Here is a 13,808-nt window from a genome sequence, read left to right as displayed (position 1 = left end):
GTCTGTCGTTCCTAGCACCACACAAGGCTAGAAAAGGGGAGGAAGAAAACGATCGGATCAGTACAAGTAGGTGAGGGGAATATTTTAAAGACCCCTGGGGTAGAGGGTGGAGGGGGGCGAGGGCGGGACGGAGGTTGTGGGCCCCAGTGTTCCTACCCCCGGCCTGTTCTCCCTACCTACTCTGTTCTAGAGGGCCTTATGTTTTGCCTTGTGTGGAGAAATGGTTGGGGAAGGCCGTGAAAAAAGGCTGGAGGGAGGGACGAGAGAGAGAGGTAAGGAAGTGGAAAGTGGAGGTTAGAGCCGCAGCTCAGGGAAGTCCTGATTGATTAAGTCTCCCAAGTGGAAGGTATTTAATGATAGCTCTGAATCAAAGAAAGTAAATGCTGAGACCTCTGTCCAGAGCACTGGGCCATTCACCAAGCCTTTGACTTACGGGTCACCTTGCTTCCCAGGAGTAATTGTATTCAGGGAGGAATAAAGCAGGAAAAAAAGAAAGGAAGAGAAAAGGAAAAAAGGAAGGAAGAGAGACTCACAAGATGAAACCCTGTCAAAAAATTGAAGGAAAACCAGAAAATGAGAGTGAACCAACGCTTGAGGAAGAGCCAAAGCCTGAGGAAAAGCCAGAGGAGGAAGAAGAGCCAGAGGAGGAGGAAAAAACAGAAGGAACTTTTAGGGAAAGGCTGATTCAGTCTCTCCAGGAATTTAAAGAAGATATACACAACAGGCATTTAAGCAAGGAGGATATGTTTAGAGAAGTGAATGAAATAGACGAGATAAGGAGAGTAAGAAACAAACTTATAGTCATGCGTTGGAAGGTTAACCGAAACCATCCTTATCCCTATTTGATGTAGTTTGCCTTGATTTTAATTTTTTTCTGATAATAACATTGTCATAGAGCTTTCTTTTGATTTACATTTTCCTGATGTACCTTTGTGCATCTTTCTACTTTTAACTCGTTGCTATTAGTGATTTTAGATGCATCTGTTGTTAATCTTCATCTCATTGTTTATCATATTTTGAACCAATATACAAGTCTCTGTCTTTTAATAGGAGAGCTTCACTCATTTGTACAAAAAGAGGTTCCTGACAGGATATAAAATGAAAAAAGGTTACTAAGTAATATGTGAATACCATATTTTTGAAAGGAAGATTACATTTGTATATTACATATATGCACAAAGAAACGTGTGAAGGATGAAAGACAAATAGTCAGTGGTAGGATTATGAGTAATTTTTTTATTCTGCTTATTTGTATTTTTTCTTATTCCTAGAATGTATACACATTATTGTTAAAGTAATAAAAGTTTTATAACAAAAAAGAAGTAATCTACAGCACTTAATCAATTTCTTTCTAAAGGCACTGGGGGCGACTTAATATTTGTTGACAGAATTTTAGAAGCAAATGTGAACTCCAAGTTACCACAAGACCACTTAGCTAGAAGAATAAATTTTTTATATCTTTTCTCATCTGTAAAATAGAGATAATAATCTCTGAGGGATCATGTGAGGACCAAATAAGGTAATGACTGTGAGCTCTATTTTAACAGGTTTTTTTCCCCCATCTGCCCATGTAGGATCCCAACTCCCAAGGGCTTTTTATCAGCTATTTGGGATGATGGAGAAACTAGTTCTCACCTGTGCTTAAGAATAAATCCAGGCAACTGTTAGGTGGGTGCCCCCCTCTATGTTCCTTTCCTGCCCCACCTCCCTTTCTTCTCCCCTTGATATTATGTATATTGGGTAGTTCTGCCCCTTCATCCAGGCCCCTACCTATCTGTTGCTGATGTTCTGGAATTCTCAAACAGTGAAGCCCAGCATATTTCTTCAGAACCCCCAATTGGCTGAATCTTCAGACTGACCTGCAGAAGTGGGGAGAATGCCCATTTCTTCAGTTTAGACAGATAGTTATGCAGGGCAACTTGGGCCATGGTATATTGACAGTTTGGGGAATTTTAACCACAGGCCCGAACTTCCCCCTTAAGACTCTGACAACAATGGGTCCATTTGGGGATTGGACCAGAAGGCAAGTCTGAGTAACAGATGTTATGCTTTAATCAGAATTGCTTCTCTTTGAGTCTAAAGATTACGGTTTTATCTTCTGTTTCCTTAGGGTGAGTGATCTCTCCCAGAAGACTGGTGGCAGGCCCTCCTCACCAGTTCAACAGATACCTCTAGGCCTGTGTAAATTTAAAGGGAGGTTCAAGTGGGATTTGGGGATACTGCCATCCTTACTTGGAAATGTGAAAATGCTATGTAAGACTGTATGTGTATATCTACATCCAAATCTATATATCTATATATGTATCTACATATATCTATGGCTCACAGTTTTTCCAGTTGTGTGTTATTTTATTTTTCCTCCGTGATACTCTTTTGGGGGCAATTCATGACTCCAGACTATTCTTCAAGTTTGCAACAGCCTGATGGATGCTGGTTGGGCTGGATTCCGACTGGAGTGAGGTAAGCTTGCAGGGGCTCACTGCCAGTTTTATAAGACAGGATGAATCCAATTCCCTGTTGCTCTGAGGGGCAGTGCTCAGGTAGGATATAGAAGGGCTCATCCAAGCCACACTCCTCTCCAGGGTGGGTCTGACTTTGGTTTCTCTGCTTCAGATTGAAGCAGGCACTAGACTCCCCTCAGCTGATGGCCAGGCTGTCCTGGATATACCTACCTGGAGGATGATGGCTGTCCCTATAGCAGGTCAGAGCACTAGACTTAGTTTATCCCTTTTTTCCTTCACAAGGGGGCTTGATGAGAACTTTTTATAGGGAAGAAGACCTCAAAATGGACTAACTAAAAGCATTGGTTGTGATAGTCTGTCCCCACCATGACTCCTGTAGATGCAATCAGCTTGGGGTTAAAGGAGAGGGCCTGGTGGTGGGTGGGGATGATTTTAAATAGTACCCAAATATATTAAATTGTGATATTCATATGTTTATTTGGATGTGTATTAATGAATACTCTGTCTCAGGCAAATGACGATAGTATAGATTTAGTGTGGTATAAAGTGTCCTTTGCAAAAAGGTATTCAAATTAAGTCAGCGAGTCAATTTGAAGACAGACATGAAGTAGAACATGATACTAAGAGCACAGGCGGTACACAGACAAAGCAAAAATCCTCGTGGGAAACACTGCACTAGCGTAACTGATTTAGGGATAATATCTGGAAACACCTGTCAAGAATTATGCGATCTGAGATTTTACCCTACTTAAAACTTAACAAGTTAACCTGCTATTGTTTAATGGATACTGGCAGAAGACACTAGAATCCCGGGTCAGAGCCAAAGGACATTATTACTCATGGCAGGAGCCGTAGCCAGAGCTTCATATGGGTTTGTATTAGTTTTCAAGTGATCCTCAAGTCCTATAGGGTGACACAGGCCCTTTTATGGATGTCTACACACGCAGTGCCTTGTGTAACAGGAAAGAAACTCCGTGTGTGGAGAATTCATTGCTTTCATGGTGAACAGAAGCAAGCTTGCTCTGTATCCAGGGAAAGATGTTACCTCATTCGTCCCAGTTGCTTGTTGCAAACACAAATCTGAGACATGGCCTGTCTGCATAAAGAAGTGGCCAGGGTCTTACATGCTTTGTATATGCAATAAAAATGTGCAGGGATGCTCAGGGTCCAAGGTGGATTGGCTCCTAGTAACAGTTTTCTCTGTGCAGTAAATCTTAATGTGAATGGTAAGCCTTTCCTAACAGCACAAATTTGGATTTATAATTCCAAGTTAAATAAAGCAGATAATGCATTATACGGTAGAGTGTAAACAGGGCATTTGTAACTTTCTAATTTTTACTTAATATATAGGATTTTGAATGAATCTTAATTAACTGAAAAGAACAACTAAGAAACCAAAAGTAAATAGGAGGAGCTTTAAAGTTACAATAAGACATAGCTACCATGATGCACAAAATGAGAGGAGCAAGATGATTATCAGGATGCTAAGGACTGGAGTAATCTCATGCAAAATTTTTCACTGAGAAAATGACAGGAGAGTGTGTGTTTGAAAACCAGTCTCAGATCCCATACCCACATAATCACCACACCTCTATAAAAGGAAAAGGCAAAAGCCAAGAGAAAAGCTGATTTGTTCCCTCTACAAGGAAAGTTCAAGATAGGGAAAGGTTTGATGGAGGGTGGGGCCTCTCATAACAGGGTCCAAAAGCACTTATTTGATACTCTGACACCAGCGTTTTGCAAGAGCCTTAGCAAAAATAGCTGAACCATTGGATGGATAATTTAGTTGGGTATGGAGCATCTTTTTGCGTACTTATTGGCCATTTTTACATTTTACTTTGAGAAATGTCTATTCAAATATGTTGCCTGTACCCCCCAGCCAATATTTTCAGTATAGTGTAGGTAAAGAATCTTTAAAGGAATAAGGTAGGTCCGTATATACCTACACATTCACCAGCCATGATTAAAAGAAAAATGAAGAATAGGAGGTACAGTACAAAAATACACACACACACACACACACACACACATACCCATCCCCACAAATATCAAGATGAAGTCATTTAGCTCACTAAAAGGGAATGATCATGTCTTTTTAAGTGGCATTTTGATATCTCACCATACCTTTTGCTATCTTGTTGTTTGAGAAATATTTTTAAAAATTTATCCTAATGGATAATTCTATTATCTTTGCTTTGTAACTGTCAAAATATTTTCTTGGACTTACAGAGTCCTTTTTCCCTTTCATGAACTCTGAGTCCTTTTCCAGATGTTGTATCATTAGCCTACTATTTTTTTTTCTAAGATTTTATTTAAATTCAAGTGAGTTAACATAGAGTGTAGTATTTCAGGAGTAGAATTTAGTGATTCATCACTTACCTATAACCACCAGTGCTCATCACAAGTGCCCTTTTTAAGGACCATCACCCATTTAGCCCATCCCCCCACCCACCTACCCTCCAGCAACCCTGTTGGCTCTCTGTATTTAAGAGTCTCTTTTTTTAAAAAAAAATATTTATTTATTTATTTTAGAGAGAGAGAGAGCAGGGGGAGGCACAGAGGGAGAGGGAAAGAGAGAGAGAGATTCTCTAGCAGACTCTGCTGAGCGCATACCCCAACTTGGGGCTCGATCCCAGGACCCTGAGATCATGACCTGAGCTGAAATCAAGAGTCGGACACTTAACCAGCTGAGCCACCCAGCGCCCCTATATTTAAGAGTCTCATGGTTTGCCTCCCTCTCTGTTTTGATCTTATTTTATTTTTCCTTCCCTTCCCCTATGTACATCTGTTTTGTTTCTTAAATTCCACATATGAGTGAAATCATACGATATTTGTCTTTCTCTGACTTATTTTGCTTAGCATAATACACTCTAGCTCCATCCATGTCATCGCAAATGGCAAGATTTCATTCTGTTTGATGGCTGGGTAATATTCCATTGTATACATATACCACATCTTCTTTATTCATTCATCAGTTGATGGACATTTGGGCTCTTTCCATAATTTGGTTATTGTTGATAGGGCTGCTATAAACATTGGGGTCCTTTGAATTAGTATTTTTGTATCCTTTGAATAAATACCTAGTACTGTAATTGCTGGATCATAAGATAGTTCTATTTTTAACTTTTTGAGGAATCTCCGTACTGTTTTCCAGAGTGACTGTACCGGTCATTAGCCTACTATTTAGTAAAAAAGGAAAGTGAAGCTAAGAGAAATTAAGTGTCTTGGCCAAGATCACCCAGCTGTTAAATGAAATGCCTGCCTAAGGTCAAAGCCCTTGTTTCTAATCTCTACTCTGCAACAGTTGATATTTAATAAATAGTAACAACAACAACATTGTGCTTAAGGAATTCCCATTATTTCTTCAAAGCTTCATGCCCTTTTGAGTCCTGATCTTGGTTCCCACAGTTCTCCCTGACTGAAACATTCTCTCAATCACTCTTCACACACTTAGCGTGGATAACCCCTACTCATCCATCTCAGAATAGACGTTACTTCTTTTTTTTAAAAACAGCTTTATTGAGCTATAATTCACATACCATACAATTCACCCACTTAAAATGTACAGCTCAATGGTTTTTACTATATTCAGTTATTTGCAACTATCACCATAGTCAATTTTAGAGCATTTCCAAGTCAAAACCAAACACCATACCCTTAGCTATGACCCCTCCCCTATGCTTCTATCCCTCCAGGTCTAAGCAAACACTAATCTTTCTGTCTCTACAGATTTTCCTATCTTGGACATTTCATAAGAGTGTGCTCATATAAAATGTGGTATTTTGTGATTGGGTTCTTTTACTTAGCATATGTTTTCAAGGTTCACCAATTGTGTAGCAAGTATGTCTTCTTTCTTTTTGTGGCTGCACAATATTCTATTGAATGGATATGTCACATTTTGTTAATCCCTTAATCCATTGATGGATATTTGGGCTGTTGCCATCTTTTGCTTATTATGAATAGTGCTACTATGAACAGGTTTTGTGAGGACACATGTTCTTATCTCTCTTGGGTAGATATGTAGGAATTGAATTGCTGAGTCATACAGTCACTCTACGCTTAATTGTTTCAGGAACTGCCATACTGTTTTCCAAACTGGCTGACCATTTTACATTCCCATCAGCAGTGTGTAAGGCTTCCAGTTTCCCCATATCCTTAACAATACTTTTTATTATCTGACTTTTTGATTCTAGCCATTTTAACAGAGGTGAAATGGTATCTCAATGTGGTTTTGATTTGCATTTCCCTGTTGACTAATGATGTTGAGCATCTCTTCCTGTGTTTAGTGACCATTTGTATATCTTACTTGGAGAAACGTCCGTTCAAATCCTTTGCCCATTTTTAAATTGGGATATCTGCCTTTTTATTTTTTTTTATTTATTTATTTGAGAGAGAGAATTAGATAGAGAGAGAGCACGAGAGGGAAGAGGGTCAGAGGGAGAAGCAGACTCCCCGCCGAGCAGGGAGCCCGATGTGGGACTCGATCCCGGGACTCCAGGATCATGACCTGAGCCGAAGGCAGTCGCTTAACCAACTGAGCCACCCAGGCGCCCTGGGATATCTGCCTTTTTAGTATTGAGCTGTAAGTTTTTATTTATTCTGGGTACAAGTTCCTTATCAGATATATGATTTATACATATTTTCTCCCATTCTGTGAGTTGTCTTTTCACATGCCTGATGGTGCACTTTGATGCTCAAATGATTTTAGTTTTGATGAAGTTCAATGTAGTCTTTCTTTTGTTGGTCATGTTTTTGGTATCATGTCTAAGAACGCTTTGCCATATCAAAGGTCATGAAGATTTACCCCTATGCTTTTTTCTTTTTTCTTAAGGTTTTTATTTATTTCTTTGACAGAGCGAGAGAGAGCACAAGCAGGGGGAGCAGCAGGCAGAGGGAGAAGCAGGCGCCCCACTGAGCAAGGAGCCTGATGTGGGGCTCGATCCCAGGACCCTGGGATCATGACCTGAGCCACAGGCAGATGTTTAACCAGCTGAGCCACCCACGTGTCCCCCTATGCTTTTTTTCTAATGGTTGTATTATTTTAGTTTTTACATTTAGGTCTCTGATTTATTTTTAGTTAATTTTTTTGTATATGGTGTGAGGTAGAGCTCTAGTATCATTAATTTGCTAGTTGCTATCTAGTTGTTCTAGCACTATTTTTTTCCATTGAATGGTCTTGGTACCTTTGTTGAAAGTCAGCTGACACATGGTTTTATTTCTGGACTCTTGATTCAATCCCACTGACCTATATGTCTATCTTGTGCCAGTATCACACTATCTTGATTACCATTGCTTTGTAGTAAGTGTCAAAACCAGGAAATGTGAGTTGATGTACTTTATTCTTTTCCAAGATTGTTTTGGCTATTTAGAGTCCCTTGCAATGCCATGTGAATTTTAGAATCATTCCATCAGTTTCTACAAAGAAATCAGATGGGATTCTGAAAGGGATTGCGCTGAATCTGTAGATCATTTTGGGGAGTATTGCCATTTTAACATATTAAATTTCTCAATTCGTGAACATGAGATTCTTTTTTCCATTTAATTGCTTCTTTTTTTTTTATGTAAGCTCTATGACCAATACGGGGCTTGAACTCATGACCCTGAGATCAAGAGTTGCATGCTCTACTGACTGAGCCAGTCAGACATCCCAAGGTTTATTTTATTTTTATTTTCTTTAGTAATATCTACACCCAATATGGGGCTCAAACTCCCAACCCCAAGATCAAGAGCCACATGCTCTTCCTACTGAGCCAGCCAGGTGCCCCATTTTCATTAATTTCTTTCAATAATATTTTGCAGTATTCAGAGTATGAATTTTGTACTTCCCTTATCAAATTTATTTCTAAATGTTTTATTCTTTTGATGCTATTATAAATAGAATTGCTATCTTAATTTCATTTTCAGATTGTTCGTTACAAGTTTATAGAAATGCAGTTGAGTTTTGTATATTGCTTGCATCCTGTAACCATGCTGAAATTGTTCTATTAGTGTATCAGTGGATCCCATAAAACTTTCTATATACAAGATCATGTCATCTATAAATATAGTTCTACTTCTTATTTTTCAGTCTGGATGCCTTTTATTTCTCTTTCTTGCCTAATTGCCTTGGCTAGAACCTTCAGTGCAATGTTGAAAAGAAGTGGTGAGAACATACATCTTTGTCTTGTTCCTGATCCTAGGGGTAAGGCATCCAGTATTTCAGCACTAAGTGTGATGTCAGCTGGGTTTTTTTGGTAATGCCCTTTATCATGTTGAGGAAGTTCCTGATTTGGGGATGTTAAACCAACCTTGCATTCTGGGAGAAATCCTGCATAGTCATGATGTACAATTGTTTTTATATGTTGCCAGGTTTGTTTTCCTAGTATTTTGTTGGAGATTTTTGCATCCATGTTTATATAAGAGATTCTGGTCTATAGATTTTTCTTGCAATATCTTTGTTTGGTTTTGGTATTAGGGTAATACTGGTCTCATAAAATGAGAGGAGTATTCTCTCATTTTCTGTTTTTTTGGAAGAGTCTGTGAAAGATTCTTCTTTAAATATTTGGTAGAATTCAGCAGTGAAGCCATGTGGGCTTACACTTTTCTTTGTGGGCAGTTTTATTACCACTACTACTACTACTACTACTAATTCGATCTCTTCACTTGTTATAGGTCTTTTCAGATTGTCTATTTTTTTCTTGATATAGTTTTGGCAGTTTGTGCTTTTTGGGTAATTTGTCCATTTCACCTAAGTTATCTAATGTAATGTTATATAATATTTCATATTATTCCTTTATAATCCTTTTCCATATCTCTAAGGTCAGTAGTAATGACCCCTTCTTTCATTTCTGATTCTAATAAATTGAGTTCCCTCTCTTTCACTCTCCCCTCCCCATCAATCTAGCTAAAGATTTGTCAATATTGTTGACCTTTTCAAAGAACCAGCTTTGGTTTCACTAGTTTTCTCTACTCTTTCCATTTTCCATCTTATTAATTTATGCTCTACTTATTATTATCCTATCTTCTGCTTGCTTTATGTTTAGTTCACTTTTTTGTCCAGCGTTTTAAGGTGGAAAGTTAGAATACTGATTTGAGATCTTTCTTCTTTTTTAATATCAACATTTGAAGCTATATATTTCCCTCTAAGCAAAGGTTTAGCTCCATTCCATAAGTTTTGGTATATTGTATCTTAAGATCCGAAGTTCCATTCCATAAGTTTTGGTATGTCTTATGTTGTGTTTCATTTTCATTCATTTCAAAGTATTTTCTGCCTGCCAAAAAGGATTTCCTTTTTGATTTGTTCTTTGATGCACCATCCATTTAAGAGTGTTTTGCTTAATTTCCAGATATTTATGAGTTTCCTAATTTTTTTTCTGTTATTGATATGAAATATTCCACTGTGGTCAAAGAACGTATCTTGTATTATGTCTAACCCTTAAACTTATCTGAGGTTTGTTTTATGGACTATCACATGGTCTACCATGATAATATTCCATGTGTACTTAAAAGAATGTGCATTCTGCTGTTGTTGGGTGGGATAATCTACATATTTATTAGGCCTAGTTAGTACATAGTGTCCTCAAGTCTTTTATTTCCTGGTTGATCTTCTTCCCATTTGGTCTATTTACTATTAAAAGGGGGTATTAAAGTCTCCCAACTATTATTGTTGAATTATCTATTTCTCCCTTCATTTTTGCCAGTTTTTGCTTCATGTATTTTGGTGCTTATAATTCTTATATATTCCTTATGGACTGACTCTTATAATTATAAAATGTCCCTCTTGCTTCTGGCTTTTGGTCTGGCATGGAAAGAACTTGGAAGCCATTGCTCCATCCTAACAACAAGTAAAACACTGAACAAACTGAAAATCAACAACTGTTTTAAGATCCATTAGAGAATTGAGGCCACCAAGCAAATCATTGTCCCAAAAAAGGAGAGACAGACAGGCAGATACGGAGAATCATAATTTCCTGGAGCAAAATCCATAAACAGAAACTTCTCCAGGAAACCAGTACTGAGGTAGAAAAACCTAAACTACAATTGATAAATTGCCAGAAGTTCCATGGGGGACAAATCTGAGAATTAAAACTCCAGATAGGCCCAGTCTTAGGTGGTGTTCCCCCACTTTTATGAATTTTACCTGCAGGAGCCCTATGAGGTTCTCACAGTGAATACTCTAGAAAATCCCCTTTTGTTTCTGGCCGGGGGAGGGGAAAATAGCTGTTTTTAAATACATGTGGAACATTCTAGTCTTCTTAAGAAGGCTTTCACTCAAGAGCAATTTTCACCAAGCCTAACCTACTAGAATTTTATCAGAGACCAGCTGACGGGGAGGAAGGGAAATATCCAATTCCAACCCCTCTAGCCATCCTGTCTCACCTAAGTAAGTGTGGGGTGGGGAACTGAGGAGCACTTATGAAGGCCACAGCCCTGACCATACCCAAATGTTAGGCTCCTCTAATTGCTGATTGATTAATCTATTATTTTCAATAATGCCCTTGGGCATCAATTGTTCTGCAGACTAATTCAATCAATTTGGGCTGTTCCAAAGGTCAGTGTTTGATATTTGTTCCAACTCAAGGAGGAGGAGTCCTCCCAACCATCTCCTTCCCTGGATCTTTAAAACAATCTAGCCATCCTACAGTTAACTTATATTTTCATTGAATATATTAATCACTTCCCAGTTGTCTCCACCACAACCATCACTGTTTTTAGAGCAACTTGAGGCTTGAACTTCTCCAAGCTCTGTTGAAAATGAAGTAAGTTTCATCAGGAAATGTTTGAACCTATATGCTTTATGGCTTTCTTCTTTTCCCAGGCAAAATTTCGGAGCCTGGACTCTGGATCTGGGGGTGAGGACAATGGCACTCTTCTCTCAGAGTGATACTCATGCTTTATGAGCTAATGTCTCAGTGGAGGCAGGTAGGAAACAGCAGCCTGAGGTCCTCTCAGTTTGCTTCTCAGAGTGTGAAACCATACCTTATGAGCCACGCCAAGAGGGAATAGGGCCCCGGTATTTTCAGTGATGTCACACTCACAGGAGAGCCTCCATTCTATCAGTGGGGGCTGGTTGGTAGGAGAGAGCACTCACCTCTCAAATGCACTCAGTTGGAGCTTAACCTTACAATATCAGTCATTGGGGCAGGATGAGAGATGCTGATGTCTTCCTCTTCCCAGGAAGAAAGATCCATAGCTGGGAGCTGCAGGAAGAGGATGCTCTATGTTCTTGGCTCATGGTTAGGAGTGCAGTTTGTGCCTCCCCGACCTGGGAGTGAGAAGGTAGGGAGAGGTCTAGGCTCAAATACCACAGACTCTCACTTTCTTACGGATTTTTTTTATAGATTTTCTTAAATAGATGTTTCTCTATTTGATATATGCCCTTAAGACCATTTCCAGAGGCTTTAAATTGTTTTGGTTTTATAATTTTCACCAGTTTCACTGGAGAGCAGGTCCGCAGAGCTCCTCATGCTGTCATTCCAGAAATTGACCTTCTACACATTGCTTCTTCCTGGAAGACTTCCCTGGCAAATGGATTAAGTCCTCTTAAGCGCTCCAACTGCCCCTTCAGTACTTGCTACACTCTTCCTCTGGTTTCCTCCCATTAAATCATGAACTCCAAAAGAATATAAAAGCTATATCCGCTGTGTTCTCTTTTATATCTCCAGGGCCTTACCTGGCACATAGTAGATGCTCAATAAATTATGGTTAAACTAAAAGTATACTTCTTATATTTTTATTAAGTGGAAAGTCCTATGTCCTTAGAATCACTGCTAAATAGGGGCACCTGGGTGGCTCAGTCATTAAGCATCTGCCTTCAGCTCAAGTCATGATCCCAGAATCCTGGGATGAAGCCCCACATCCGGCTCCCTGCTCGGCGGGGAGCCTGCTTCTCCCTCTCCTACTCCCCCTGCTTGTGTTCCCTCTCTCGCTGTGTCTCTCTCTGTCAAATAAATAAATAAAATCTTGAAAAAAAAAAAAGAATCACTGCTAAATATGGTAGTGAGATTGAGATGTGAAATGGGCAAGCAGTGCTTAGCATAGAAAAGGGCTTAAACAATGGATGGATAAAAGAATGAATGAGATAAAGATTTGGGACTTATTAATAAAGGAAACTGAGTAGAGGTTAAGAGCATGGACTTTGGAACTACACTACATGAATTTGAATTCCTGTTCTATCATTTCCTATTATTGCTTAGCCTTGTGGTCCTGCAATTCTCTTATTTGTAAAATGGGGGATAATATTAGTACCTATCTCATAGGATTTGGGGGAGAATAAAATGCAATAATGAATATCTATATCTATCTATCTATCTATATATATATTACAATGCCTGGCATATATCAGCATTTATATAAATGCTGTTTACTTTCTTTTTTTTAAAGATTTTATTTATTTGTCAGAGAGAGCACAAACAGGGGGAGCTGCAGGCAGAGGGAGAACCAGGCTCCCCAGTGAGCAAGTAGCCCAATGTGGGACTCAGTCCCAGGACCCTGGGATCATGACCTGAGCCGACGGCAGACGCTTAACTGACTGAGCCCCCCAGGCGCCCCCCAGTGCTGTTTATTTTCATCACTATGTATGTTTTTAAAAACTGGGATAATTCTGTACATGCTATTTCATAACGTGAATTTAAAAGAAAAATGATTTTTTTTCTTCTACTTACCAAAAGGATACATTTTCTTTGAAGATAATTTAGTTGATAAGGGTAATCAACACCTGATGACCAGAATCTGAAATGCATCTTTAATCTCAAAGATGAGGACCACTAAATGGGAAGGGATGAGTGAGGAGCAAGGGCATCAAGTCACTAGGCATAGGTTTCTAAGTATAAAATATGGTACAAGATACTGTCACTGTCATGCTACTAATGCCTGAGTCTCAGATACATGTTGGGAAATGTAGCCCCTGACTCAGAAGCTGGGGTAGGGGTATAAAGGGGGGAGGAGGAAGGGATGATGGGAAGAGATGTGCCCATGTGTTTGTGACAGAGTTTACTCTTTTGTTAGAGATATATAAAAATCATCTGTACTACCAACACATAAAAAGTATTGGTTTTACTAGTTTTTAAAAATAATTTCTTGCTTATTCTCTTAATGTATTGTAGAATATTTGGAAAATGTAGATCATCATAAATTAGAAGATTTATTATTATGGCTTATCACCCATCACCACAAAAGCCAAAAGCAGTTATAATTAAAATATTAGTGTATTTCTTTTAATTTTAATACAATATGCATAAACCTACAAGGTATGTGATATATATGTGTATATACACAAATATATAAACAAGCAAATAACAGTATTAGCCAAGAAAGCATAGGTGGCTCTATTTCTAGTTCTGCCACTATCTTCTTTGATAAACTTAG

At 38.8% G+C, this 13,808-nt stretch overlaps 1 protein-coding gene across 1 annotated transcript; it reads left to right on the top strand.

Annotated features, from left to right (window-relative positions):
* The first annotated feature begins 536 nt into the window (after nt 1-536).
* On the top strand, nt 537-882 carry TCEAL9 (transcription elongation factor A like 9). Its single transcript, XM_028095970.2, has one exon. It carries the CDS (start codon nt 537-539, stop codon nt 849-851), a length of 315 nt encoding a protein of 104 aa, XP_027951771.1. The 3' UTR covers nt 852-882.
* The last annotated feature ends 12,926 nt before the right edge of the window (nt 883-13,808 follow it).

Source organism: Eumetopias jubatus, unplaced genomic scaffold (assembly GCF_037043125.1).
Source record: "Eumetopias jubatus isolate StellerSeaLion01/CBP00866 unplaced genomic scaffold, mEumJub1_p1.0 scaffold_11, whole genome shotgun sequence".
Lineage (NCBI taxonomy): Eukaryota > Metazoa > Chordata > Mammalia > Carnivora > Otariidae > Eumetopias > Eumetopias jubatus.
Note: the sequence above shows the minus strand (reverse complement) of the source record. Positions and strands in the feature narration are given on the sequence as shown.